Here is a 26,387-nt window from a genome sequence, read left to right on the forward strand (position 1 = left end):
GAACAAAAACTTTATTACTATAAAACTGTACTCTAATATTTTAGGCCCATTAGTGATTTTGTGTTAATCAAGAGCAAGTTAAGAATTCAAGGAAGTTGTATCTGTAGGAAATTTAACATACATAAATACTAAAACACTGTGCCCTATTTTTTCCTGATACCACCACAAAGGCCCCATAATGCTAATTGGACTGTCCAAATAAACATGGTTTGATTTTTTCCAGAGTGCTGGATGTTTGCAGATGACACTGAATTTATGCAGAGAAGACCTCTCAAAATCAGACTGCTTTTGTTTAGATTGCTAAATAAAGACCTATGATCTTGGGATTTGGAAATGGGTGTTGCATATGCTGATGTGTGACATGAAACAGCCATCTTGATAGAACAAATAGCAAAACTGTGGAAGCAATTAAGCTGCATGGACATATTTGATGTCAATGTGATTTACTCCACGTAATTTAAGTTTTCTGCACTTGCATTTTGCTGCAGTTATGTTTGATAAATTTTCTTTGTGTTAAATCTGTATTTCTGTTTAATTTGTGATACCAGCAGCTTGTTTGAAAATACTCTAGTGAAAACACCATATCCTTAATTTTGCTTCTACTAGATGAGTAAGAATGGTTAGTGCCATTTCAAGTTGTTATGCATACCCACTTGTACTGTGGTATACAGGGACCATGTTTCACACCAGGACACATTTCATTGTGAGGTTATTTCCACCGTTACCAAGGAACAAAAAAACTCTCTGCTCATTCAGAGGCTGTGTTCTTTCTGTATCTTACTTGATAAATGTCTTTTCAGGGAAGAATTCACAGCATAATCTACTGCCTTGCTCTTTATGAACTCTCTCTGTACTGATCTGCTGGAGGATGAAATCTAGTTTTACTGTGGATTGTTGTCTAGGGCTCCCGGAACTTGCAGAAGCAGGAGCAAGTGGAGTCTTTTGAATTTACTGCCACATAGGAACGATAGAAGGGTGTGACTGTATTTCCTCGTGGAGCTGAAAGTCAGGCAAGTGCTTTTAAAAAGTCCACCTTGTCAGTTGAACTGGCTCACGAGATGGATCGCCAACAGAGTCGAAGTCCATTAAAAAATACGTGCATGACTGCTGGGAGAGGTTCTCAGAACAGCCACGGCTTTGCCAACTTTGAAAAGAAAACCAGTCCTCCTTTTCCTGGATTAATGCCATCCCTGGCTCCAGTATGGCCAAATTGCCCTTTATTTCCACACCGGATTGATGTGCCTTTAGTGGATCCCTGCTCAGGTTTTGTGAGTGCAGGAGCAGATGCTGCCCTCCAGCCCAATGTTGGAAGAGCTATTGAATCCCTGGTGGACTACAGCGATGTGAAACCTCACCAGCGGGTCCCCATCACAGGAAAGAGAGGCCCGAAAGCCCACAGGAAGCAGATGATCCTCCTGGAGGAAACCAACCAGAACAGAAGGTGGAACTCCAGGGCTGTGCCAGATGCTTCTGTTAGGGCACAAGTCAGAGGTAAAGCAAACCACTGTTTTTATTTTTTAATTAACAAAGAAATTGGTGGTGCTTAACAAAAAAATACAGTTTGTTTCTCAGCTCCATCCCCCAAAGTCCTAAAAGAGCAGACTTAGAAAATACATTTGCCCTGAATTTTTGAACTGAATTTAACAACTGCAGTAAAGTGTTTGTATGATTTATTTATTGTCCCTGCTGAAGCGAAGAGGTACCTGTCAGCAAATTCTAATGAGCATTCCAATGCTAAAATAATAATAATAATAAGACTCTGAAGGTAAATAATGTTTTCAAAAATCTATTTAAGTAAATTGTGATGTTATATACACTATGAGCACTTGTTTTAATGTGCTCATTTAATGTGCTCAAACTAGATCAAGGTTGTTCAGATCCCTTCAAGCCTGACTTTGAAAACTTCCAGAGATGGGGCCTTCACCACTTCTCTTGGAAACCTGTTAACAGTGTTTCGCCACCCTCATAGTAAAGAATTTCTTTTTAATATCCAACCCAGTCAGCAAACTATAATGAGCATTCCAATGCTAAAGTAATAATAATAATAATAACAACAACAACAATAATAATAATAATAACAATGATGTCTCTGAAGGTAAATAATATTTTCAAAAATCTATTTAGGTAAATTGTGATGTTATATACACTGTGAGCACTTGTTTTAATGTAAACCAAAATAACAAATTACTCCAGCTTTGGGAAATACCCTGGATATTTTTGTGTCTTTTAGTATTTCCCAACAAGTTGCAGTGCAGCACATTTATGATTCGAGAACGGAAGTTCCTTAGCACTGTCATCACAGGTTTATCAAAGTCCACATTACCTCTTTTATTTTATATCAAGGCATTAGAAATAGAGCAGAGAGTAATCATTTTATATTGAGTAGAGCATCAAAATGGCAATTCACTCTCTAGCATGAAGCAAAAATTGGATTGGTGGTTAATATTCAGAATTTTCTGATGAAAACTCTGGAAAGCAGAAATATCTTCCCAGAACTTCTAAAGGCAGACACTATAAGCACCAAGCAATATGTCTGAATTTTTATAAAGATTAAGTTAATTTAAATTATATTCATAGATAAATGCTAATTACAGATAGAACAAAATTTTATGAGAACTCAAACAGCTTGCTCACAGGTGGGAGAAGGCATTTCTTTCAACATGGTAAAAAAATGTAAATAAACTCCTTGTTCCGTTTTACTATATAGAGATAACACTCTCACTCTACAGTTAGCTATATTTTATCTATATTATTGTCGCTATAAAGTCTCCAGGTGCTATAAATTCAGGCAGCGTTTTTGTTTCCTTGTAATCTCTTTGAGCTTTGCATCTTAAATCATGTTAAGCTTACTGCAGTCATATAACCCAAAAGAACCCAAGAAACCACAAAGGATAAAAAAATAGACTCCTTTGTTTTGTTGCTCATCATATAATTTTTCATTCTTATTTCTCAGTTACTGTGTTTTCAGTTTACATATGAAATAAGACCTCAGATATCAATCAGAACCGAACTCTCATTTTTGTTCTGTAAGCCTCTAGAAAAGCAAAGGGGAAAGAGCTGAGAATCATTGAATCATAGCATGTGTTAGGTTGGATGGGACTTTTACAGGTCATACAGCCCAGCCCTCCTCCTGCAGTGAGCCAGGGCACCTTTAAACTAATTCAAGGTTGCTCAGATCCCCTTCAAGCCTGACTTTGAATGCCTCCGGAGATGCGGCCTTCACCACTTCTCTTGGAAACCTGTTACAGTGTTTCACCACCCTCACAGTACAGAATTTCTTTTTAATATCCAACCCAAATCTACCCTGCTCTAGATTAAGACCACCTTGCCCTATCTTATCCAGTACTATCTGACCATTATTTTTTCCAATGTAGGGAAAGGCAGACAGAGAGAGATAGCAATACTCTGGCAGATAGACACATACCTGAAATGAACAAAGTTTGACTTTTCAAGGCAGGAACCCTGATTACAGTTAAAAAAGTGTTCTGAAATGGAGACTTCCAGAAAGCAGATAGAAACCACCTGGTGGCTTCCTGGGGCTTTTTCACTGGGTGAAGCTCACTGTTAGAGTGAAAAACTGACTCCACTGAAGCTGTCAAAAGAAGTCCTTTTTCTTCAGGGAAGGTATGCAAATGTTCTTCCAAACGTAGGATTAGCTTCCAGGTTTTCATGTGATGCTGACTTATAAACAACAAATTTGTATATATAGATATAAAAAGTAGCTGAGTTTTAAGATATTAATCTTAATTGGACTGCATAAACAAATTCCAGACTTCAGCTATATGATTCAGAGCCCAACTACCAACCCCCAAGCATGTGATGTATTGAAAGTTGCTTATCCTTCTAGATATAAGTCCCAAGATACTCCCCAGCTAACCTATTTGGAGAAGTTGTGCTGAAAGAGATCAGTCAGTCATTTTGTAAGCAAATTCTACAGTCACAGTCTCCACTGTGTCAGGGATAAATGTAAAAAAACACAGGAGAGAAGCAGCCTTTGCAATAGCTGAGCTGAGGTATATAAAACATCTGCAATAGACAGGAGGTTCTCTGTTGTGAGAAGATGTAGTGTTATGGCTTTGGTAGTCAACAGTGCTACTTTGAACTTCCCCAGCAGCCTGTTGCATCTACTGAGCAAAGTAAATTTATTGAAGAATGAGGCTTGGTGATAGCAAAGCAAAGAAGATAAGCTCATGAAGGTCATCCTAAAGAGTGGAGAATCTTACCTACTAGAGGATGGAGAGAGATGAAAAGCTATTCTTTATATACTCTGGGTCAGTACAGGGCACAGGTGCTCAGAGCTAGAAGATGAGGTCTTTAGGAAGTTCTTGCCTGTAGAGCCTCTTTCTCTTACATGACAACAGAATTTTGTAACCTTTTCTCTGTGGTCTGTGTCTTTGCAGTGCTTAGGAAGAACTCAGAATTTGACTGTACAGCTATATTTGTACCTGAAGACCTGGTGATGAAACCCTGATACCCACTTTTTCATTATTATTCTTTGTATGGCTTAACACAGAGATGGGCATAGGGATTGCAGAAGGAACCAGGCTATTAGAAAAGTCTGGTAAGGAGAGATGACTTCCTGCCCCTACTGCAAGCTGGCACGTGTAAATACAGTTTTCTTCAAAAACTGTGAAAAGGGAAACACTATGGGGTTTGTCTATAGACTTGATAGAAAGCCTTTTCTGGAAAAAATAAGCATAACTCATGCCGATACTAGAGTGGCCATATTTGCATTTGTTCAAAAGCCTAACTAGTCCAGTATTCTGTTCAAGATTGTGAATAAATAACAAAGAATTTTATCATACTTTCTCTGTATATTTTCCTATCGTGTGACGATTTGTTGACCAGGGGTTCACAACTGGGAGATGGTGTGTTTGTTTTTAGTAGTCATGTATTTATAGATTTCATTAATATATCCATTTGTTTTTTTAACCCACCACTTAACTTCCAATCCTGTGTTTCCAGGTAATTTGTGAATGTATGTTAAGCAACAAAATCCTAAAACCAGATGAATTATCCCCAGGTCTCTCTACCAGTGCTCTCCACCCACTTGGAAAACTGATCATTTGTCCCTTCCCTCCTTCTTTGATCATCTAATCAATTGTTTATCCATGTGAAGAGCTTATTTTTATTCTATTATTACTTGAAGAGACCCTATTAAAAATTTTATGTAGAACTTGTGGAAATAATTGTGGTTGCATTATATTCATTTCCCCAGCCTTGGAATAGGAGAGTTCCTTTCCCAGTGCTTCTCTCCTGAAGTAAGAAGCATTTTCTCCAGAGTAATCATCACTTTGGATAAGTAATCAATCAGGAACAATCCAGAATTAAGGAGCACACTGAGTGTGAGGTATATCAAAACAGGATTCCAGTGTCTCCTACATTTTAAATATCCAGGTCACTCTAATAACCAGGTCATATTATTTCAGTACTTGCAAAGATCATCAAGATAGCAAAATTAGTCTCCTTTATTGAAAGCTGTGGTTTTCTTTTGAACTATGTCAGAGTGATTAGTTCTGCAAGAAATAATATTGCATTCTGCAAAGTGATTTTCAACTTGCAGTCTTTGAACTATTTTCTCCAAAGTATACCTTTTTGCAGATTTTTGCAGATGAGGAGGAAAATAACTCTATTATGAATTAGCTTAAATTTGCTACATGAAGGCCTTCATATGCATGAGAAATTCATAGGATCTGGAAGTAAAAAGCAAATTGAACACTAAGTAGTGCATTCTTAATACAAAATAATAGCTTCTAGTATTCATAGGGAGAGAGTTGTGGTGGCTGGGTGGCTGCCTTACCCTTTTAAGTATAGTATAGCAAATTATGCTTTAGAAATACGTTTTCCCCCTAGTCACCAAAAGCATTATATAGGTAATGGCACTGAAATTTTAATGATACTCTCATGCGTATCCTTTACCTTCTTTATAGGAGTATTTTGTCAGTTTTATCCTGGTTCCCAAAAGCCACAGGTTGTTTCCTTACCTGTTTTGTTGGTTGGTTGGTTTTATTATTAATCTGTTGATTTGCCTCTAATAACTTTTAACACCATTGGCCAATTTCTGCCAAATTTGATGGAATTACAAGCATCTCAAGGATAATTGCACCCCTGCAAGATTTTTGAAAGTTGTAGTCTGAGGAGAGGAGAGACATAAATGAGTGTTCCTCTTGAGGGAATTGAACCTCGTACATTATAACATCTTTCCATTTGGCAGCACCTCACTTGGTTATCAGCATGTGTGTACTGGCTCACCAGTGAGTACATAGGTGACTCTGTAGTGGCTGCAGGGCATGGCCTCTTGGTGAGTGAGCCTGATGTACAAGACCTGGTCAGGGAATGCTCAGATTATTGGAATATGAAGTTTTTAGGGTGAAGGAGAGAGACAAATATCTGTAGGAAATCAGTCACCTATTGCTCAAGGGATAGCTTGTTTATTGCTTTCAGGGTTGGCAAAGATTATGTAACTATAGAAATGCAATATGCAAGTTACTAGAATAAAGAATTTTATTATGATTACTAATTCGGATACTTTCCTTTATATGGTTAGTAATGTACATTGCAATATGTGGAGTAGGCCAAACCATAGCAATGCATGTTGTGATGTTTTTTATCACTTACTTCCATCTTCCATGAAATTTAATGTATTTTTGTGGAATTTTGTAATTCAGAATGGTAAAAGTTCATTGAACATCAGTGCATCTGTCTTTATAGGAAGCCATAAACTGTTTTCACCCAGTTTAAAACCATAAGGTTTGCTGCAAATTCATTAACACAATAGGAAACTCTTTCTTTCAGCTTGGAGAACTCCAATGGCAGTTGCTCCCACTTCACCTGACCAAAACCATGGTTTTGCATTTTATATGGACCCCAATCTCAAGGCAAGTGTCTCATGCTTTTCTTGTAGTGACAGAAAACATGCTTAAAACACTTTGTAGACTGTTTTCAATTTAACATACTTCTGGCAGTGATTACAGTACTGTAGTGAAAATGGGCTTTCATTCCTTCATCTAATTATATTGAGCTAAGGGCTTTATTTTGGGTAGCTGTTTGTTACCATGAACAGATTTAATGGTAGCCATCACTCCAGTAATTTTCATTTTTTTAGTATTACTCTGCTTACGGCATTTAAAGTATAATGGGAGTGTTTCTACCAATGTCAGTTGTGTGTAACTGGAGACTGAGAGTGAAAATACCAGAATGCACAAAAGATACCAAAACTACATACAAAACTCATCTATTTAATACATAGGTAAGTCACAAACAAGCAAGTAAAGCAAACTTTATCAGTGATTCCATAGCACAAGTCTGAAAATGTAATGGCATTCTTCATCCTTCGCCCTCTCAGTAAAGAAATTATTCCTAATGTTCAGTCTAAGCTTCTCTGCTGCAGCTTTGAACCATTCCCATGCCTCCTGTCACTGGATCCCCACATCCCTTTCTGCAGGGCTCTTCCCTGCCATTCCTTTCCTAAATCACACTTGTGCCCAGGGTTGCTCCATCTCAGGTGCAGAATATGGCATTTCACTTTGTTAGATTTAATCCCATCAGTCACAGTCCAGTGTTCCAAAATATCTAGATCCCTCTGCAAGGCCTCTTCTCCGTCAAAAAAGTAAACAGCACCTCCCAGTTTGGTTTCATAATTGAACGTGCTAATGGTGTATTCAACTGCTGCATCCAGATTGTTGATAAGACAGAACTGGCCCTAGAACTGAACCCTGAGAAACAAAACTTGTAGGGGTGAGCATTGTACAAATACATCAGGCATATCTGAGAGACTTTAAAATGTGTTTGCTGTGCCATTTTATAAAAATTTTATAAAAACTTATAAAAATACAATAAATGGAAAGTTACATTCCTGAGGAGTAGAGAGGCGAGGACATTTTATTAGCTTTTAAACTTATATTCATTATATTAAATTTTTCCTTCCTGAATAATACTTGTCAGAAATGGATCCATTCTTGATCTCCAGGGCTGCCTGGTAAAGTATGTGAAACAGCATGTTTCTCAATCTGATGCAAAAGATAGTGAAGTAGGAAATGCATGTATATATACAGTTCACTCTTTAAATGAGCAGTCATGGTATCACATATGTTGATAGCATTCCTTTCTGCCATGTATTTTGTTTCTCCAGGAATTAAGCGATTCTTCTGCAAGATTGAGAGAAGAAAAAGCAAGGGACTATTTGTACAAGTCAAGTACGCAAAAGTGAGATAATATTCCTTTTAAAGCCAGTTTTTGCTTGTACTTTGCTTCATTTTTTTCATCTTCTTTTTGCTACCATGCACCCTAAGGCAGGAGGACATATAAGATTACAAAGAGTTTCACAATCTCTTGGCAATTCTGATGCTTTAACAGCATTTAGCATAGGATTCATCTTGTGAACTTCAGTAAATCTAAAAGCTTCTGTCCAGTCTGTGCCTGTCATCTCCACTTCCCCATAGACAGTGAAGGGAAATGGAAGTTTCCAGAAGGGCATTCTGTATATCTGTCTTCAATGCCTGTTACAAGAATGATATGATGGGTGTCTGATCTCTATTTATGCTTTGTCTCACTTAACTGATTATTCAAATTTAGACAAAATAAAACTGAAAGCTGACTGGAAGAAAATCTACCTCTTCCAATTAGTAAGTGAAAAACTTTTAATGAATTTTTTTAATGAAGGTAAGCCTGTGAAACTGTACCAAAACCACTGGTTCCTCAACAGGGAACATACAACTCCAGTTTTTTTGGTTTTTCTCTTTAAACTAGGAGTATACAGCTTTGTTATTTTCTGCATCTTTCTTCATCATGTAATTCCTTATTATCTAGCTACTGACATTAGTCACTAAAGATTACACAAGATTTTTTTCTCCTCTTTTTTATTGTTGATGTAGAGCTTATGAAGAAGTTCCTTGGGATAATTTGTTACCTCCCAAAATCCAGCCTCCGAAATCAACAGTGGAGGAGTTAGCTGATCCTGTTTCCCAGTGTTTCACAAAAAGGAGATACAATCCAGAACCTGAAATAAGCCAAGTCAGTGAACAGTTTCTTGCCACCTGGTTTCAGATTTTGCTTATGAAATGGAGCCTAACTTTTGGGTGGGTCATAGACATAAACCCACAGCAGTATTTAGAAGTCCTAAGTGAGCATGTAAGGCCATCAGCACACTTCAGTAACTGTTTCAGATTATTCTGTATTTTTCCCCCCCCTCCTCTGGTATTGAGGATATGTATGAATAATTCCAGAAGAGATTATAAGGGTATAAATGAAAAATTGGTTGCTAGGAACAATGCTGTAGCATAACAAATCTACCGTTAAGTTACTTCACTTGTGATTATTAACTGTAATAACAATTATTTTTACTAAACTAAAATTTAGTCCTGTAGTTGGTTCTGATTGCTACATGAAAATCTGTTAAGCCAAATTAACTAGGTAATGTGGCCTTACAAGAAGCATTTAATTATGATTTTAGGTTGTTGGAGGCTTCTGGGACAGATTTCAAAGAAGATCATTTTTCTCTCCAAAGAGGCCTGTTAATTTGTAAGTTTAATTTTTCTGTGAATATCGGGGTCCTCTGAACACTTCATTTATGAAGTCTGTGTACAGTTAATTATTTTGGAAGACTGAATTCGTCAATATTCTATAACGAGAGAAGTCAAGATATTAAATCAATAATCACATTAAAAGTATACTTTAACACATTTCACCTTCGAGAAAGTTAAATACAAAAAGTAGAACAGAATAGGTTGTTTAAGGGGATTATTGTCATGACTGCATAGAGCTGACTGCATTGGGACTTGGCATTCATGACAATACCATGGTAACTGTACATATGTACAAATTCAAGGTTTTATCTGCTGTCTGTAGAATCTAAAACAATCTAAGAATGGAACATTTTACATGAGTCTAGTAGAGAGTGACAGGCAGTTCAGAAGATCTCAGATAGGAGCCAAGTAGAAAGAACAGGGAAGGAAAGCTTGGTCAGGGCAAGATAGAGAAAGAATGGGGAAGGAAAGCTTGGTTGGGGGCAAGATAGGAAAGCTGGAACTTGCCACTTTTCCGGGCCACGAGTCAGCAGATTTGGTCAGCAAACTTGGTGGACAGGTGTGCTACTGGGCACAGGCAGGCATATAATGGGAAAGACAGGTACTTGTGCAGGGTGGAAGGGAGGTAGAAAACACTATTGTGATAAATGTTGCTCTTTCAAAGGAATAGGGACATGGCCAAGGAGAGCAGTTTGCTAGGACAGACCAAGAGAGAAATTCAGACCTGATGTTAAATTTTCCCGTGTTCTCAAGAACTGAATGAAAGAAGTGTTGGAAGTAGAGAAGCAGTTAATTTTTTAAGAAAACTTGCTTATATTATCCTAGCAAATTAACTGAAGTCCCAGTGTCTGAGGATGAAGATCAAAAGACAATATTCTTCCTGCTGAACTGGGTCATTTAGCATATGTGCCAGGCTAATAATTTACCACAGTCTTTTACCAAGTTCAAGTGAGCATTGCATCATTCCAAGAGCAAAACTTTGACCTGTCACCACCTCTCTTTTGAGACTCATAAATATTCCATCAGAATATTCTGTGTGGTGAAAAAAAAGGTGATTTATCTGTTTTGTCATTAACAGTGTAAGCCGCAGCCCTCGAACCTGTCAAATCCCATTGTATACGTAAGTACAATGTCCCTGGGTTTTTTCTACTTCCCAAATTTTTGATTTAGCTGAAGTAATCCATTTCTCATTTTCTGAAGCAAGAGTTACAGATGCCCTGTGTTAACTAATCTTAAATTGGTTTCTGGTCCACACGCCAAGGAAGAGCATGTGCTGAGTCTCCTCTGTTTGCAGGTGACTCCAGCCTTTTACCTGTAACTAGAAGTCACGATCCATCATGTCCTCTTTGGGAGAATATCCTACTCTGATTATGGGTGTAGCAAAAAGAACAAGAGATGGCATATTTCTGTCTTACTTCCATATTTCCCAAGGCTCTTTTCTGCACGTTGGTATTAGGGCTGTGATTTGTTCCATGCTGCAAGTTCAGCAGATAATTGTTTTCATCTTGGGACATGCCAGACACACAGGGCAGTTCATCTCCATGTTTTTTCTTGAGGACCATTCATTTTCATAAATAATTAAATTTTTGGACCATGTATTATTTGGTTCAGCTGCCCCTGCCAGCTGTCTTATGAATAATGTACATATATTTGATTTCCTCTCTATCCAAACAGTGGCTGCATTGGTGCAGTAAATTTTGAAGACATTGACAATCCTGATGAAGACTTAATCCTCCTTCACCATGTGCGAACTTTAAAGCCTCGCTACACAAGCACTGCACAGTAGGTTTCTCTTCTTAGTTGATTTTTGAACTGCCTCTTGACTTGTGGTTAGTTGGGAAAGGGGAAAATCCATTGAAGATCTGACCGTGGGCCAAAAGACTGAAAAAAACTGGAGGGAATTCTGCTTATTCTTATTAATAACTTGAATGATGTCTGTTAACACGAGAAACAGGGCTTTCAGAGTCAAAGTTGTACTTGAAGAGTCCTTTTTAAAAACAGTAGTAAATGGGTTGCAGTGGTAACTGCCTACATTGGTCAGTGTAGGTCTGTATAAAACATTCGTCATGTAGGATGACATTAAGGCCTGTTTTTTTATTGTATCACATTAGTTCCTTACTTTCCTAAGGGAAATTATGTTCTTAGCATCAAGCATCACACTTTTCTGTCAGAAATGTTGATTACAGATGCTCTGGGACCTTGCAATCCATCTAGTACAGAATGATCATAATAGACTGACAGTAGCTGACTGTTGGACCAAAAGCAACCTTTAGTGTGTCTGTCCTGACAAGTATAGGCTGCCTCTGGTAACAACAGTGCAATATACTGACTTTGTCTAATGAATTCATCAGCAGTCTCTGACCTAGGCTGGGATGGAAAGCTGAGTATACTCTCCCCCCCTGCTATTAACCTTGCTAGACTAGTTGCACAACCAAGTTTTAAGAACTCAGCAGGCACTTTGTCCTTTTTCTCAATTGAGAAAAGCTGCATGTGCAGGTAGTCTGAGCAGATTTGCTAGATCATACTCCAAAATACCTGCCTTGTGGTTCCTAATGATTTTGCGACTGCCTCACACAGACATTTCTGTAAATGCCCAGCAGTAAAAGATGAATTTGTGTTACATTCAAGACTCAGGTGGGGAGGACATAGCAGGTTCTGAGCTTACCATGCTCCAGGAATTTTAGGAATTTCTGCTGATCACATTCTGTAAAAAAAAAAAAAAAAAAAAAAGAGTTTATTTTCAAACTATGACATACTTTCATACTTCAAACACTTCCAGTTTTTTAGTCATAATAACAGGTTTGCTGTGTAGAAATGCATACACCGTTCTTCCATGGGTCACTCCCCAAGTGTGACTTCAATATTGCCATGTTAAAAACGTGTGATTTTTAACTTTAGACACTAGATGGCCTGTGAGTTTGCAAATAGAAACACCCCCTGACTTTTAACTAGGTCGTCAGCTATGACATGCAAAGGTTTTCAGTTTAAGCCTTTCCTGAAGTTGTCTTTTAGTAGCTTATGCTGGCATTAATTGTTAATTTGAAAACTTTTGAGCAAGTAAAGCGGTAAAAGTAAAAGCATAATGGTAAGAACTAAAAATGGTAAAACAAAAGAGGAGAGAGACTGCTCTGTTTACTTAATAAGATTTTCTATTTGCATAGACCTTAACTTTCTTTGCTTTTAGTGGTTTTGCGCAGTCCACATTCATGAAGAAACTACAGGGGGAAGGAAAAGGGATGAAACTGTAAAAATATTTCCCTCTTTATTATGAAGAAAATGCATACTGCTGGGCCTTATTCACATACAGCAAAGTACATGCTAATCATTCCTAGTGTGTGGGAGCTTCCTTTAAAGTAGCTGGACTTTCTGAGCCCCACCTTGTCACTTGATTTCTATTTCTTATAACAATTACAGAGAGAATGCATGTCCTTCTGTAATGCATCACATGCTGCCACACTTAGGGGAATGAATGGCACATCGTTCTTTACTCAGCTTTACTCACTATAGCATTAGGTTCACAGGCAAAGTAAGCATCGTACCATAGCTAAAATTGACCCATACTACTAGCACCAAACCTCTTAATGTCAAGCTTTTAGGTGCATAATGTACCATTCTGATTGTTTTTTCTTACTTCCGGCACAAATTTCTCCAAGCCTTCATCTAACTTGTAAGTTCAGGTTGAATTTGAAGATATAATAGTGTAAAATTATTGAGAAATGCACTTCAAAAATACAACACATATAACAAACAACATAGTGCTTAACAGAGTTTTCTGAGTTTAAAGAGTAGTTAGCAGAGCTATGAACCCTTAGTTCTGCCATATCATACTACTGGTGCTGTACAGCTTTGAAGAATAGAAGGTGATATATAGACTGTGCTGCAAACAGACAAAAATGTTGTCTGGGACTATTTGTGGTGTATGGTATCATGGTGGATTTAGAGGTTTGAGCAAAAGTTCTGCATTACCTTCTCCAGTATTCTCTGTGTCATATTTTCTGACAACTCAAAGCTGTGAAAAACTCAGTTACAGCTGGAAAATTCTATTAAGGTCTTCATAAAGTATATTTTGTCTGTATGATTGTTAGACATCAACTGTGTAGACACCATGCTATGATTTTAAGGAGAAGAAAGAAGAAAGTCAGAAAGAAGACAGAAAAGTGACCCCTGTGTATATATATGTGTGTATATATATATATGGGGTTTTTTTCTTGGTGCATCTGACAGTAGTCCTGGAAATATGTGTAAAGGAATTAAGGCCACTAGACTCCCCCCAGAATCCTTGAGACGTAATGTACATGCTTTGGATTTAGAACCATAGAATCATAGAATTGGCTGGGTTGGAAGGTACCTCATAGATCATCAAGTCCAACCCTTGATCCACTACCACTGCGGTTACCAGACCATGGCACTGAGTGCCACATCCAGTCTCTTTTTAAATATCTCCAGGGATTGAGAATCCACTACTTCTTGGGGCAGCCCATTCCAATGCTTAAATTAGAAGCTAAATGTGCTTTGTACATGTAAAAATGTCTCTGTACACAGTCACTTTCTGTCTTTCATGGACTAGCAGTTGTACTTCCTGCCTCCAGCATCTGGGCAACGTTGTCAGTGCTTGGGCATTGCTCTAGAGAGAGAGACTGTTCTTCCCCAGACCATGCAAGAAGGTGGTTGCCATTCAAATTATTTGCAAAGCTGAAACTGGCTAAGAGTCATCTGTCTTGTAATTTTGCAGAGACAAACAGGAAGAGTGGTAAACCTGAGCATGTTTTGCTTGTTCCCACCCTCTCTTCCTTTTGGCAGAACAGGAAACCATCTTCTGTTTTTCTTTTTTTCTTAAGGAATTAGAAAAAAGATAAAAGTCATAATCTATGCTACAGTTGAGTCTAAAAGCCCTAGTATAAGATCAGTGTTGCAAAAAACTGCTGTGCATACACCCATCACTCTAGATAACACTCTGAAGTCCTTAGCGTGCAATTTGGAAGCTTTACAGATGAGAAACCAGGTGCTGTGGAACTAAGTGGTTTGCCGTATCCAATAGGGAATCATTAGCTCTGTTAGGAATTAAACTTTATATATCTTCTGCCTTTCTTTTTTTTTCTAACCAAACTCTGAGCTTTAAGCAATAGAAATGGTGCTTTGTTCAAACTTGGTTTTAAAAAAATAATAAGTAGCAGAAAATGATGGCTGCAGTTCTTAAAAGTTAGGCTGAGACACAAGTGAAGACTTAACATTTAAGCAATTTTTAATCCAGTTTATCTCTGTGGTTCAGGCATGGAATTGCTGTGGGAGCCTTCACTGTCTTTAAAAAACTATAGCATAAGTATTGTGCCCCATTAAGATTTAGCACTTGAAGAAGAGCTAGATTTATGAATCTGAGGTCAATGGTATGTTTGTGATCTGGTGGCAGGGTAGGCAAGTCAGTGAGCATGTCCTTAAGGGAGCTATGGAAGTGATTTTCTCACATTAGATTTTTCATCTTTGCCCTTGACCAAAGATCCTGGATGGTAATTCAGTTCCTCCTATTCTCTTCCAGGCTTGCATTAAAGCCTGTAATGGGGACAAAGGATAAATTACAGCATCTCTTGAAGTCTGTTCCAGCCATGGAGTGTAGCATCATTCTTAATATCCTTGGTCTCTGCATGCACTACTGAATCTTCTTAACTTGTTCCTTTTTTTTATCTTTGGTTATGTTGCGATGTATGCTTAAAAGCTGAAATCTTCTATCATTTTTTTGCCAAGCACAACATGCAAATCTTTTTTTTATAAAGACCCAGTAAAAACATGAGGAGGTTGTTTGGGAGAGCACTCTGAAATTCTCTTTCTAATGTATTTCTTTTTCAAACAGCAGATGTCCAAAAGTCTTTGTAAAACTTAGCATGATCTCAGTTTACAGCTCAAAGTGCTCCATCAAGTGGACTACATTGGTCAGAGCAGAAGAGTTGCAGGCTCATCTTTTTTGTGCCACTAACTAGCAAGTTTCCAGATTCAATGCTTTATTGCTTTTTTGTGTTTTCATTGTGCAACACTTTTGTGATTTTTTTTGGCATACTGGACAGCAATTATCTATTGAATCAGGTGGCTTTTTTTAGCTTTTAATTTATGGATTTTTTTTGGTGTGCGTAGTTTTTCTTTCTCGTGTTTCTTTTTTTTTCCCTACTTTCTCTACTCGCCTTTTGACTTTAAGCTCTCTTCTTGTATTTGCTTGCTTTTTTTCAGAGCCACGAAGTTTAAATTCCATTTAAATAAATGAGTTAAAAGGTTTCTGCTTAAAAAGATTTCCTGACCTGCGGTAGCATTGAGTATCTGTTCATATATCTTGCAGAACTGAGACCCTGTGATCTGCATTAGAAGACTTTGGAATCTGAATTGATACTGTCTGTTTCCTTGGTTATTTTTTTCTTTGTTTCTTACTGATTTTATTGTTCATTATTTCCTTATAATATTTATGCACTTGTGGAAGTTGAATACTGCTTTTGGTTTTATATGTCACATAGCTAACCATATTCTAGGGAGGGAAGCAAACTGAGAGCTAAGGAGTATGTTATGTGCAGCCAGCCAGGTTTTCAAAAATAGCTCAGCAACCACACATGAAAACCAGAATTCTGAAAGAGCTCACATTCTGGGTGCACATTGATTGCTAAGCTCCTGTGACAATCTGGCCACAAACCCCACAATGAAACTTTTAGGCGCTGAGCACTTCTAAAAATCCAATCTCTTGCGTGTAACTGCTGCTCCAACCCAAATGTGTATCAAGGGAAAAAAGAAGTCTTGTGTAAGTTACACAGGGGGGGAAACTTCACAGCACACCTACAGTGACTTCCAGGAAGGCTCAAGCTGCTAAGTTCTCTGTGCACTTTTGGGACACTCCATGTTATTAAGAAATGAAAATAAGTAATGACCCAATTCATTCTTTCTTGTTATTAACAGCTACTTTGAAAAAAATCTAATGATTTTGAAAAACATATAGAAACTAGTTTAACTGTATCATATGGATTCCCAACATTATAATCTGCTCTTTTCTTTTTCTTAAATACCTTTATAGGTATGTAATTTTATATAATACTCCTCCACTTCTAGTCACCAGCTTTTTCCTTTGGTGACTTCTTCCTCAATCAGCTGCTGAAACAAGGTTATGCTCTATGTGGTATTTTAGTTCTGCAGGTGTTTTAAGGGTCAATGGAAAAAAAGGCCTCCCGCAGTGGCGATGGGGATTTCCTCTGTAGCACTCAGGGGCTGTGCACTGGTAAATGCTCAGTCTGACAGGCACAAGTAACTCTCCTTCTTGGCATTGTTAGACCTCCCTTACACCCTCACTCAGTTAGCAGTGCTTAGTGAAGTAATAGTGTAGCACACTTAGTGCATTCCAGTGTAGCAACAGTTCATACCAATCAAGTGGTACATCTGCCTCCTTCTTCTTTTGCATGTCTTGTATCATAGCACAGCAACTTCCTGGTTTCTCACTGTGGTGCTTACTGCAACCTCCCTCTTCACATTTGACAGGAGTCAGGACAGAGGTTATGGTTTCTTGTTCTACCTTAATGGCCTCTACCTCCAGAATTAAGTAAAAATCTGTCAGTCATTAGCATTTTAAAACTTGTCAGTAATAATTCATCAGCTCTCTTAATACCCAGTAGAGGGCAGTGCTTACACAATGCATATGCATTCTAACAGAGTGCTGTTTACTTAGCAGCAGTTTGGAACCATGAGCTAATTAATTGCCATAGCACTAGTAGATTGTAATATTAGTTTTTGAAAGATGAAGGCAGAGGAGGCTGAAGTGACTCCACACCACAGCTGTCTGTGTCAGAGAGAGGAGAGGATATGACCAAAATCCATTTCTGTAACCAGCTGATAGAAATGTGAACTCTTAATAGGTACAGTTTACAGGAAGACAAATCCTAAGTGTTTCAAGTCCTGCACTTCTTGCACAAAGCTATTCTCTGAAACTACTCTTTACTCCTGGTTTCCCAGGCACACTGGGGCAAAGTGCTGCTGTCACGTCAGTATATCTGTAGTGACTTCAGTCATATTTCTTCAGTGTAGTCAGCTTCCAACTGACTGTGTGTATACATCCCTTATCATTTCAAGTTACCACAGATACCTCACAGGCCACAATTAGCTGGGGACAGGAGCCTCTGCTGCCTTGCACCTTGCACAGTCATTTTCATGGGCTGCTTAAGAGCTTTCCCCCAATGCCTCTTGTCTTCAGAAACTGACTGCATGTCTGCCATGTATGCCTTTTTAGCAATTTTCCAGTTTGAGTCATTCAGGGGCTTGAGGGTGGGGGAAGCTGAAATATCCTACTTTGACATTTTCCAAGTGAGATTTTATTGCTGGTTTGAGATGCTTTCTTGTTTCTGAAAAATATTACCCCCAACTAAAAAGAGGGATTGGAAAAGTTGAAAGCAGAATAGAATTCTTTGAATTTTTATAAACAAAATGCTCCAGTTCAACGTGACTCAAAATATTTCAGAGGGATTACCATTTTTATGGTTTTAAGCTTTTAGAAACCCCAAATACATTTGTAATACCCATTTCCTATCCTGCTGTGACGGCTGGGGGAGAAGGGTTTGAAATGCAACCCCAAATGCTCTGTTCAAAAATCCTGTTGATACCATTCTTTGCTCTTCATGGAGCACCTTGTTTGACTCCACAAGTTCTCTCAGGTATGTTCTTTCCCATCACAAGAGACTACATTGAATTTCCTCACATAGCATCACACCTGAGGTGTTTTTACCACACGTTATTCTTGGCAAACAGCATCATGGAGTAAAACGAAGGTCCACAAACATGTGACGGGTCAATCTTCTTGGAAGGGAATCTGAGGTGGAAGCCAGTTGCAAGTCTTACATACTGTGATTGCAACCTGAGATGCCTGGTATATAATTGCAGTAACCAAATTAACTAGTTAATTACTTAATCTGGTGATTTGGTTCTATGAGAATTATACAACAGTGTTTCTGAGAAAGAATATGATGTTAGGAATTCTTTGCTTGTAAGTGCAAGGTAAGAATCTACTGAATTGCTCTCAACAGATTTTTTTCACAAAATTAGATACCTCAAATGCTCAGTCTGAAGTGCTGGATCCAAGGTTTTCAAGAATTGCAAATTATTTGCAGGCATCTTGATTGTGCTCCCATAAAAGCATCTGACATGGAATTTACATGGCAAACCTGGGCATTCAATTCCCAGGGGTCAACCTCGAACATCACTTCCACTTCTTGCTTCAGAACAATATGGAGATCCGATGGGTCCTGTGCTATAGGGGGTTATCTCAGATACCTTAAGGTAGTTCTCAAATAACTCTAAATGCCTGCATAGGTGGCCACACAGATTTTCCTGAACACTACCCTACCAGGAAAAAAAAATAAAATCTTGGACCAATGAAACAAAGGCACACCAGAACAGAGCCACTCAGAATCACTACATTCCACTTGAAGAGCTTGCAGAGATTCGACTGTCAACACTGTATGTTTCTTACTGTTGAGACTAAGAGCTGCTAGCATGATAACAAGGAAGTGTATGAACAAGAGAGATGTCATGGTTACAGAAAGCAAGCTTCATGACGACAGCAAAACCACAGAGGAGTTTTATATGTTGCCCAGTGGTAGCCTGGCACTCAGTTGATTTCTTTGGCAGCAACAGTCTGGTTTAGCAGCTCATTAGAGAAACACACAAGAGCTAGACAGCACGATCCAAAAACAAAAAGACAAAGGGGTGTTTTTTTAACCTCAGTTTCTACTGCTTTATCAAACACACAACCGCAGAACATTTTTGCATCTTCTTTGCAGGTTCCCAGAAGAGGAGCAGCTTATTTTTATTGTAAGCTGTCTTACTATCCTGGTACTTCTACCTTTTCTCTCCCTGTCTCTGTTCTACTTCAAAGCTACATCTTTGCCACATATTACCAACTTGTGCCAGTATTTTCTAATAGACAATCTTGAATAGACATTAATCTCAAGTTAACTCTCAAGATTGATTTTTTAATAATTTTTGACCATTTATGATGCTTTTCCATTTTGGAAATATTAAAAGTCAGAAGTTTTTTATCAACCAGGTGGCTTGCAGTGCTTAATGTATTTTATTATCTCCACAGTTGTATAGTTATTAGATGAGCTAGCTCTAAACAGACATATAAAATGTTGCAAGTTAGTATGTGGCTTCTTTTGAGCTCTTTCTCTTCTCTGTAATGCTCATACAACTTCAAGGAATTCAGTGGAATTTCTTGTTTATATGTGAGAGATGTATCTTGGTATGTTGCATGTCACCAGGGTAATAAAACTGTGTTCACAATCTGACTGATACCTTCGAAGAGATCACATTTCAGTTTGAGCTGAATATATGTGCTTAGACTCACACCCACCCAATGTCCATCGTGTCCCTCAGTGGGATCTCGGCAAATGCAGATGAAATGTACACAGAGCTGTTTCTTCTGCACATAGCCTGACCATTGCTTTCTTCAACATGAAAAAGTCAATTTGTCTTCAAGCCATTTTTTCCAATTCTGAAGCTATGTTCTGCAGCTGTCTTATATTTTCAAGCCTGTTTGTTACCCCTGTGTGGCTACTGTCAGGACAGAGAGCAGATTTATTACTTAGCTCAGCTAACTACTTGGCAATTCCCTATAGGTAACAACTTCCCAAGTGCTGCAGAAGTTGGGTACTGATTCTAGAAAGCCATCTTCTCTAGCTGGTCACACGTGGGAGCATAGCCCAGAAAATAAAGCATTCTTTGGATGTATGGATTAATGGAGGGCTATTTCAAAATAAGGCAAAGAACTAGATGGTCTTTCTGCTAATTATAAATACAAAGACTCCAACATATACCAGCAGTGCTCCTGTGGCAAGTATAGTTCACACATAGTCCTTTGTTATTTGTGGTAGGTAGATACAGCATTTTGTCATAACCTCTGCTATTCTTTCAGGTGATGAATTTCAGAACCAAGATTCCTAGTACACAAGTCAGCAAATTTTCTAGTAAACCACACATCTCACATGTGTCCAGTTTTCCATCCTGTGCTAAACTTAGTTGCAGAGAAGTAGCTGATCAAGTGCACTGAAACCAGTAGCTCTATACACTTTATAATTAAAGGAACTGATTATTTTTCTTCAGAGTACAGGGGAACAAAAAAAAAATCTCTCAGATCATTTCAAGGGAGGCACTTTTATTATTAATGCAGTCTGAAACCCACAAAGGACTAATGCAGGCAAGGCTCACAATCTCAAGTATCTAGTTGATTCAGTGGATAAAACTGTGTCATGAGCTGTTGCATCCATGTGTACGGGCAGTCTGGATACCTGTGTGATCCAGCAGTTTCCTATTTTGTGGTGTTGTCAATACAGAACAGTACTGGTGATATACTGGCATACTTTGCACAGCAAAAAAGTCATATTGGGGGCTTAAATTGTTGGGGGGTTTTGTTTGGTTTTTGGTTTTTTGCTTAATTTTTTTATCTCCACATTAAAATTTAGCATCAGAATTAACAAATGGCTTCAGTTTTTGAAAGTGTGACGCATACTGTCTCAGCCCACTGGTGTATTTGAGCTAGAATTTCAGCTGATACATCTAAGCAGTGTTAATAATAATACATATACATGTAAATATATTCTTAGTATATTCTAGGGGAAATGTAGACAAGTTTAGAATCACTTAAGAAAGTATTTGTGTTTTAGGCCATAGGAAATAATGCTTGTGGGCCTGAGCCCTGCTACCTAAATTTCATGTTTGAAGCTGGAACCTAAATATGAGCTAAATCTATGTCATATTTAAAAAAAATATTTATTTGCTTTTTGAGCTCTTTGCAAACCTCCTTGACCCTGTGACATTTAATTTGAGATTAAATGCTACTTCTAAGCATTAATATCATACACATACTGAACCTGAACAGATGAAAATTTAAATAAATAAATAAATCACTAACGAACTCACTTTTGTCAAGTCTAACCAAAGATTCTGGGTCAGATCATCAGTTACATCATCAAAAAGTTTTTTCACTGATTTTAAAGAAGCTGTGCCAGCTCAGAAATTCTACTCACAATATTATGAAGAGTTTTTATTCCATCCAGCTCTGATAAACACTAGCTACTTTAGAACTGATCTGTAAGTCATATTTCAAGCCTACAGTCACTTAATTTACTCTTTCTCCACCTTCCCCCCCCCTTTAACTTTTTCCTTTAGCACTCCAAATATCCATGGATACACTGGCAAGGTTCATTGGTCAGCAACCCACCCGGCAAATTCTAATCTTCCATCAACAAACCCATCAATAATTGCACGAGTGCATGGGTAGGTATGAGGTATATTTCTCAGTTTGTTCAGAAAGATTACAGGGAAAAGCCTAATTGCATTTATTTACTTATAGATTAATTAGATGTTAAATATGATATTCCACTGGTTTAAAAAAAGCAGTTGGGATCGCACCACATTATTTCCATGCTAATCTGTTTTTGATGTTTTAGAATTTTTCTGCAATACTGTAAGGCATGTATTAGAAAGTACCTTACACTGAGTTAAATGATTACTTAGTGTGGATTATTTCTTCACCGAGAAATTTTTTCCTTAGCTATGCTTGCTAAGTCATGGCTTACATGACTATTTTTTCAAATTTTATTAATCTGTTCTTGTTTTGAAAGAGGCCCATGAATGTCAAAGTTAAAAATTCCCAAAAGAAAAATGTATGCTGCTGTGTTTCCAAAGTGGTGTTGGCAGACTTATGAAATGGGTATTTGCCATACAAAAATAATTTTTTTAAATTGTGGGTTTACTCTGAAGGCAGTGGGAGGCAAAATCATGCCATGTCTCACACCAATGCAGCCCAGGACCCTGTGACTCTGAAATCATCATTGCCCCAAATCCCTTGTTTTGGCTACTTCATGAAGTGAATTAACAATCTTTAGTCTCTCTTGCTTTTCCACACAGAGATTGTTAAAAACATGAGCCACCAAGTATTTAGGTGTCTAACTCCTGTTAGTTTCAGAAAAGCTTGGACACCTCAGAACAGCTGAAAAACTGTTTTCCTTTTGTTAGCACAAAGAGCTTAGAACCAAAGGACCAACCTAAACTTTCTGCCAGTAGCTTCAAAATAGATGAATAAATATTTGTTTCCCCTTTCTCCTTTATGATATTTTGCTTTAGATTCTGATTCCCTGCTCTCCATAATGATCTAGGAAAGAGATAAACTCAGAGCACCCTGATGCAATACTAACTTGCTTGTAAATGTCAGAGACAAATAGGCAAATGCATCTTAGTCAAGATCATTGACAGACTTCAGACAGATGCCAGATTTCAAGAGCAAAAAGACAGGTGCCACTGTGATCTAAGACAGGAAAATGCATCTGTTACTTCTTTTTACTTTCTACAGGTGTTACTGTTGCTGTAGTTCATAGTGGATGAAGTTTCTTAGTTTTTAGTGGATAAGTAAGAACAAGGTTCTCATTCTGTGCTAATGGAGACTTACCAGAACCAGGACAGAATTCCTTGATTTTTTTGAAGAAGAATGCGTAGGAAACCAATAATTAGCATAATCACACCCAGACACTACAAACTGTGTTTTACTACCCTTTTTCTGAGTTGAATAGTACATTCCCCTGTGGGCAGAACCACTGGTTGCAAAATTGCAACAGCCCAATTTTACTTTCTGGTGGGCTGCTTCTGGAGTAGCGTGGTGTTCACTGACCTCAGATGGCATACCACAGGCCCCTGTGAACCTATGGAAAACTATTAGGGATGCTGGGAATCTCCTCCCAACATTAGTTAGTGATGTCCATAACAAATTCAATTTCTTCCCTCTGCCAAATAATAAAAGTCCTGCTGATTTCAGTGGTCACAGATCAAGCTAGACTGTAGTGGAGTGGTAAAGAGAGATTATTCCTGCAGTCTGGGGTCAGACTGTTCCAATTCACTTCCAAGTGCTTTTCATGTGGGATGTGATCTTATTCTTACTGTTTTAAAAATTATGACCCCTTCTTTTGTCTCCTTGATCATTCTCAAGACACGACTGTAATAATGCTTCAGAAAGTAGCAAGCGATTGCATGTGGTGCATGTTTTTGTATCTGCTTTATTTGACATGTCTGCAATATACAGCCAGTCTCCTGAAGACAATTATGGGTATCAGAGAGAGTCTCTCATCTACTGTTAACATGGTCTAATAAATGTTCCTGTCAAAGGTATCAGCAATATCAGATAGACCAGGCAGCATGCAGCCACTTCTGCACTGTATTTCTATTTCATGGAGCTTCCACAAATGTGGGTCAAAATCCTTTATACCTGTTTTAAGCATTCTGAACTCTGTGGGATTGTATATGGTGTAAACCAGAAGGAATATCGTTTCTTCCTCCTTAAATATAAACACTATTTTTATAGATCAAACTTTATTGATGTATTTTTATTGTATTTTTATTTCCAGGTACTCCCAAGGCAAAGTCAGAAAATTAAGTTTCCAGGTCCTTTAGTACAATTAAATTGTAGCAGTATTGCTTAGCTTTTGCATAGGAAGAAAGTTTTTGTATGTTCTTTTGTGTTTTCTTCTGTGTTTAAATTAACTGTCCATGGCTACCCAGAAAACGTATTCATTTGCACCTTGAGTTGTATGGAAATGTGTTTGCCTAGTCAATTTGATGGTAGAAAGATAGATTGCTCCTTTTTATCAAGTTGCTTTAGAGATTTCAAAAGGCATATTTAGGTCAGAAAAAAATCTTTTTTCATTTGGAGAGTGAGTGAACATAAAACTCTGTGGTCAGTTCTGTGTCAGCCCTGCATTTGATTAGGGGTTTTGCAGCAAAGGGGCTACAACAGCTGAAGTTGTGGGTATAAACTTTTTTACAGCTCTTCTTCCTGTAACAGGTTGGAAGAATATCAGAAATCTATCACTAATTTTTCAGAGGGTCCCCAGTGCATTTTCTAGACCCCATCCCAGTATTCTGTACCATGAGGAGTGGGCATCTAAAGCAGGCATGCCAGGGTGCCAACAAAGTCATTTTTCTAGGCTTGAAAGCCAAACCTCCAGCATCAGCAGAGTTACCCTCCAGACACCACAGGTCCATGAGTGCTTGAATGCATTCAGCTTGCTCCTGGCTGTTCTCCACAATGTGCAGATTAGTTGTGAAGCAGCTGTGTCTGTCCAAGAAAGGCTGAAAAGAGGAAAGAGGCAAAACCTACCTTTCTTACAGCTGCTGCAGGGATGTGTCTTTCAGCACATTACATGTATCCAGAAAGTAAGATTTCAAACTCTTAGGGAGATTTACCACCATTGCTCTTGCAGGGGCTGATTTTAATACTATGGAATATTGCAGATCACTAGTATTCTCCAAGACCAATGGGCATAACTGTTAAGGAAGAATGGAGTTAGAGGGAAGAAGAGGAAATATTTAGAAATAGGAGAACACATTTTAAAGTCTTTTTTTCTTTGACTTTTTGTAATTACAGATGCATAGCAAAACACGGAAGCTTGTCTCAGTATAATGACCAAAGACCTTTTTCTCAAGTGGTGACTCCAGTTGGTCATCAGAATTCTTTCAACAAGAGAGAACGAGGAACTATTACAGTTTAGAAAGTGTCAATCTGTTTTACTTGAATAACTGAGAGCCTCAGTGTCTGACAGTGAGGAGGAAGGAAATAGGTGAAGATGTGTGGATATTTTAAATATGGAACAAAAATAAAATAACATAGAGGTTGGTGTTTGTGGTACTCCTTAATACATTATGCTCATATTTATGACTTACTAGAGTTGACAGTTAAAACCATATGAAAAACAAGAGGAGCCATAAGTCAAAGGCTTGAAAATTGCTCTCTGTACTGGAATATCTTGTTAACTAAGAGAAAATGATGCTGTAGCTGTTCCATCCATTGACATAAACATTTTGTGTATGTGTACTTATACACATACACATGCAGCCACACATATGTAAATGTAATAATAACTAATCATGATGGAGCAGCAGCCCTTCTCACCAGCTGTCTTAAGCGTGCCTGGCAAAGTTGGTTAAATGTGAGATTTTAATCTTTGTCTGTGCTGGCTCTGTGTGTAGTAGTGAATAAAATGAGCCAGGTTATGTTCTATGGTCTGGAGGTTAATTAAGACTGTGTGGCTTGCACCCATACTTAAAGTCTCTTATTCTCTTGCTTAAACTGAAGACAGTTAAATGGGGAAAGTGAAGGGCCAGTACTTAAGCCTTAGACTCAGGACTGTTTTGTTTTCTGGTATTGGTGTAGACATTACAAGGAAGTTACACCACTGCGAAAAAAGAAGAGAAAATGTAAATTTGTATTTCAGGGAATTCTACTGTATTCCAGGGACCAAAATAGTTCAAACAGTTTATTCTAATTTGGACATCCTGGCAGCTTGCTCAGAAATTTCTGTTCTGAGGTCTCTGGTGAGTTGTATTATCCAAATCATCTACATTGATGGCCTGTTACCTCTCCTGCTTGCTTTTCTCCAGGAGGTTTTTGAGGTACCTGTGTGCTTAACATGCTTGTAAGAAATAGCTTTCCCATATACAGCAAAGGGCTTTCTGTGAAAAATTATAAAATGCACCACTGGCAAAAGGCCAGGACCAGACCTAAGACTCACTGGAAATACTGAAGGGTAGGGAATAGAAACCACAGAGCCAGAAGACAGCAAATCCCCAGAAAGAAGTAGCATTCCTCAACAAAGGGGTTAGATCCTCAGCAATACTCAGCGTGGATTGAGCATCCGAATCCCTGATGCTGCCATGCAAATCTCAGGCATACAGGATGCACAAGCCCCTAGGGAATGTCAGGTGGCAGCCTAACAAGACAAGCACTGGCACTACGGTGTGGTGGTACCATTTCTCCTAATAAGACAATAGAGGATTGTTTATTCTAAAGTGGAGCAGAAATATTCC

General features: G+C 38.2%; 1 protein-coding gene across 1 annotated transcript; it reads left to right on the plus strand.

Moving 5' to 3' along the window:
- The first annotated feature begins 606 nt into the window (after positions 1 to 606).
- SPATA48 (spermatogenesis associated 48) lies at positions 607 to 25,072 on the plus strand. Its single transcript, XM_030444666.1, has 10 exons — positions 607 to 619; positions 1,000 to 1,491; positions 6,796 to 6,878; positions 8,132 to 8,205; positions 8,874 to 9,012; positions 9,452 to 9,519; positions 10,603 to 10,644; positions 11,199 to 11,306; positions 21,702 to 21,809; positions 24,949 to 25,072. Exons 1-10 carry the CDS (start codon positions 607 to 609, stop codon positions 25,070 to 25,072), a joined length of 1,251 nt encoding a protein of 416 aa, XP_030300526.1.
- The last annotated feature ends 1,315 nt before the right edge of the window (positions 25,073 to 26,387 follow it).

Source organism: Calypte anna, chromosome 2 (genome assembly GCF_003957555.1).
Source record: "Calypte anna isolate BGI_N300 chromosome 2, bCalAnn1_v1.p, whole genome shotgun sequence".
NCBI classification, from domain to species: Eukaryota; Metazoa; Chordata; class Aves; order Apodiformes; family Trochilidae; genus Calypte; species Calypte anna.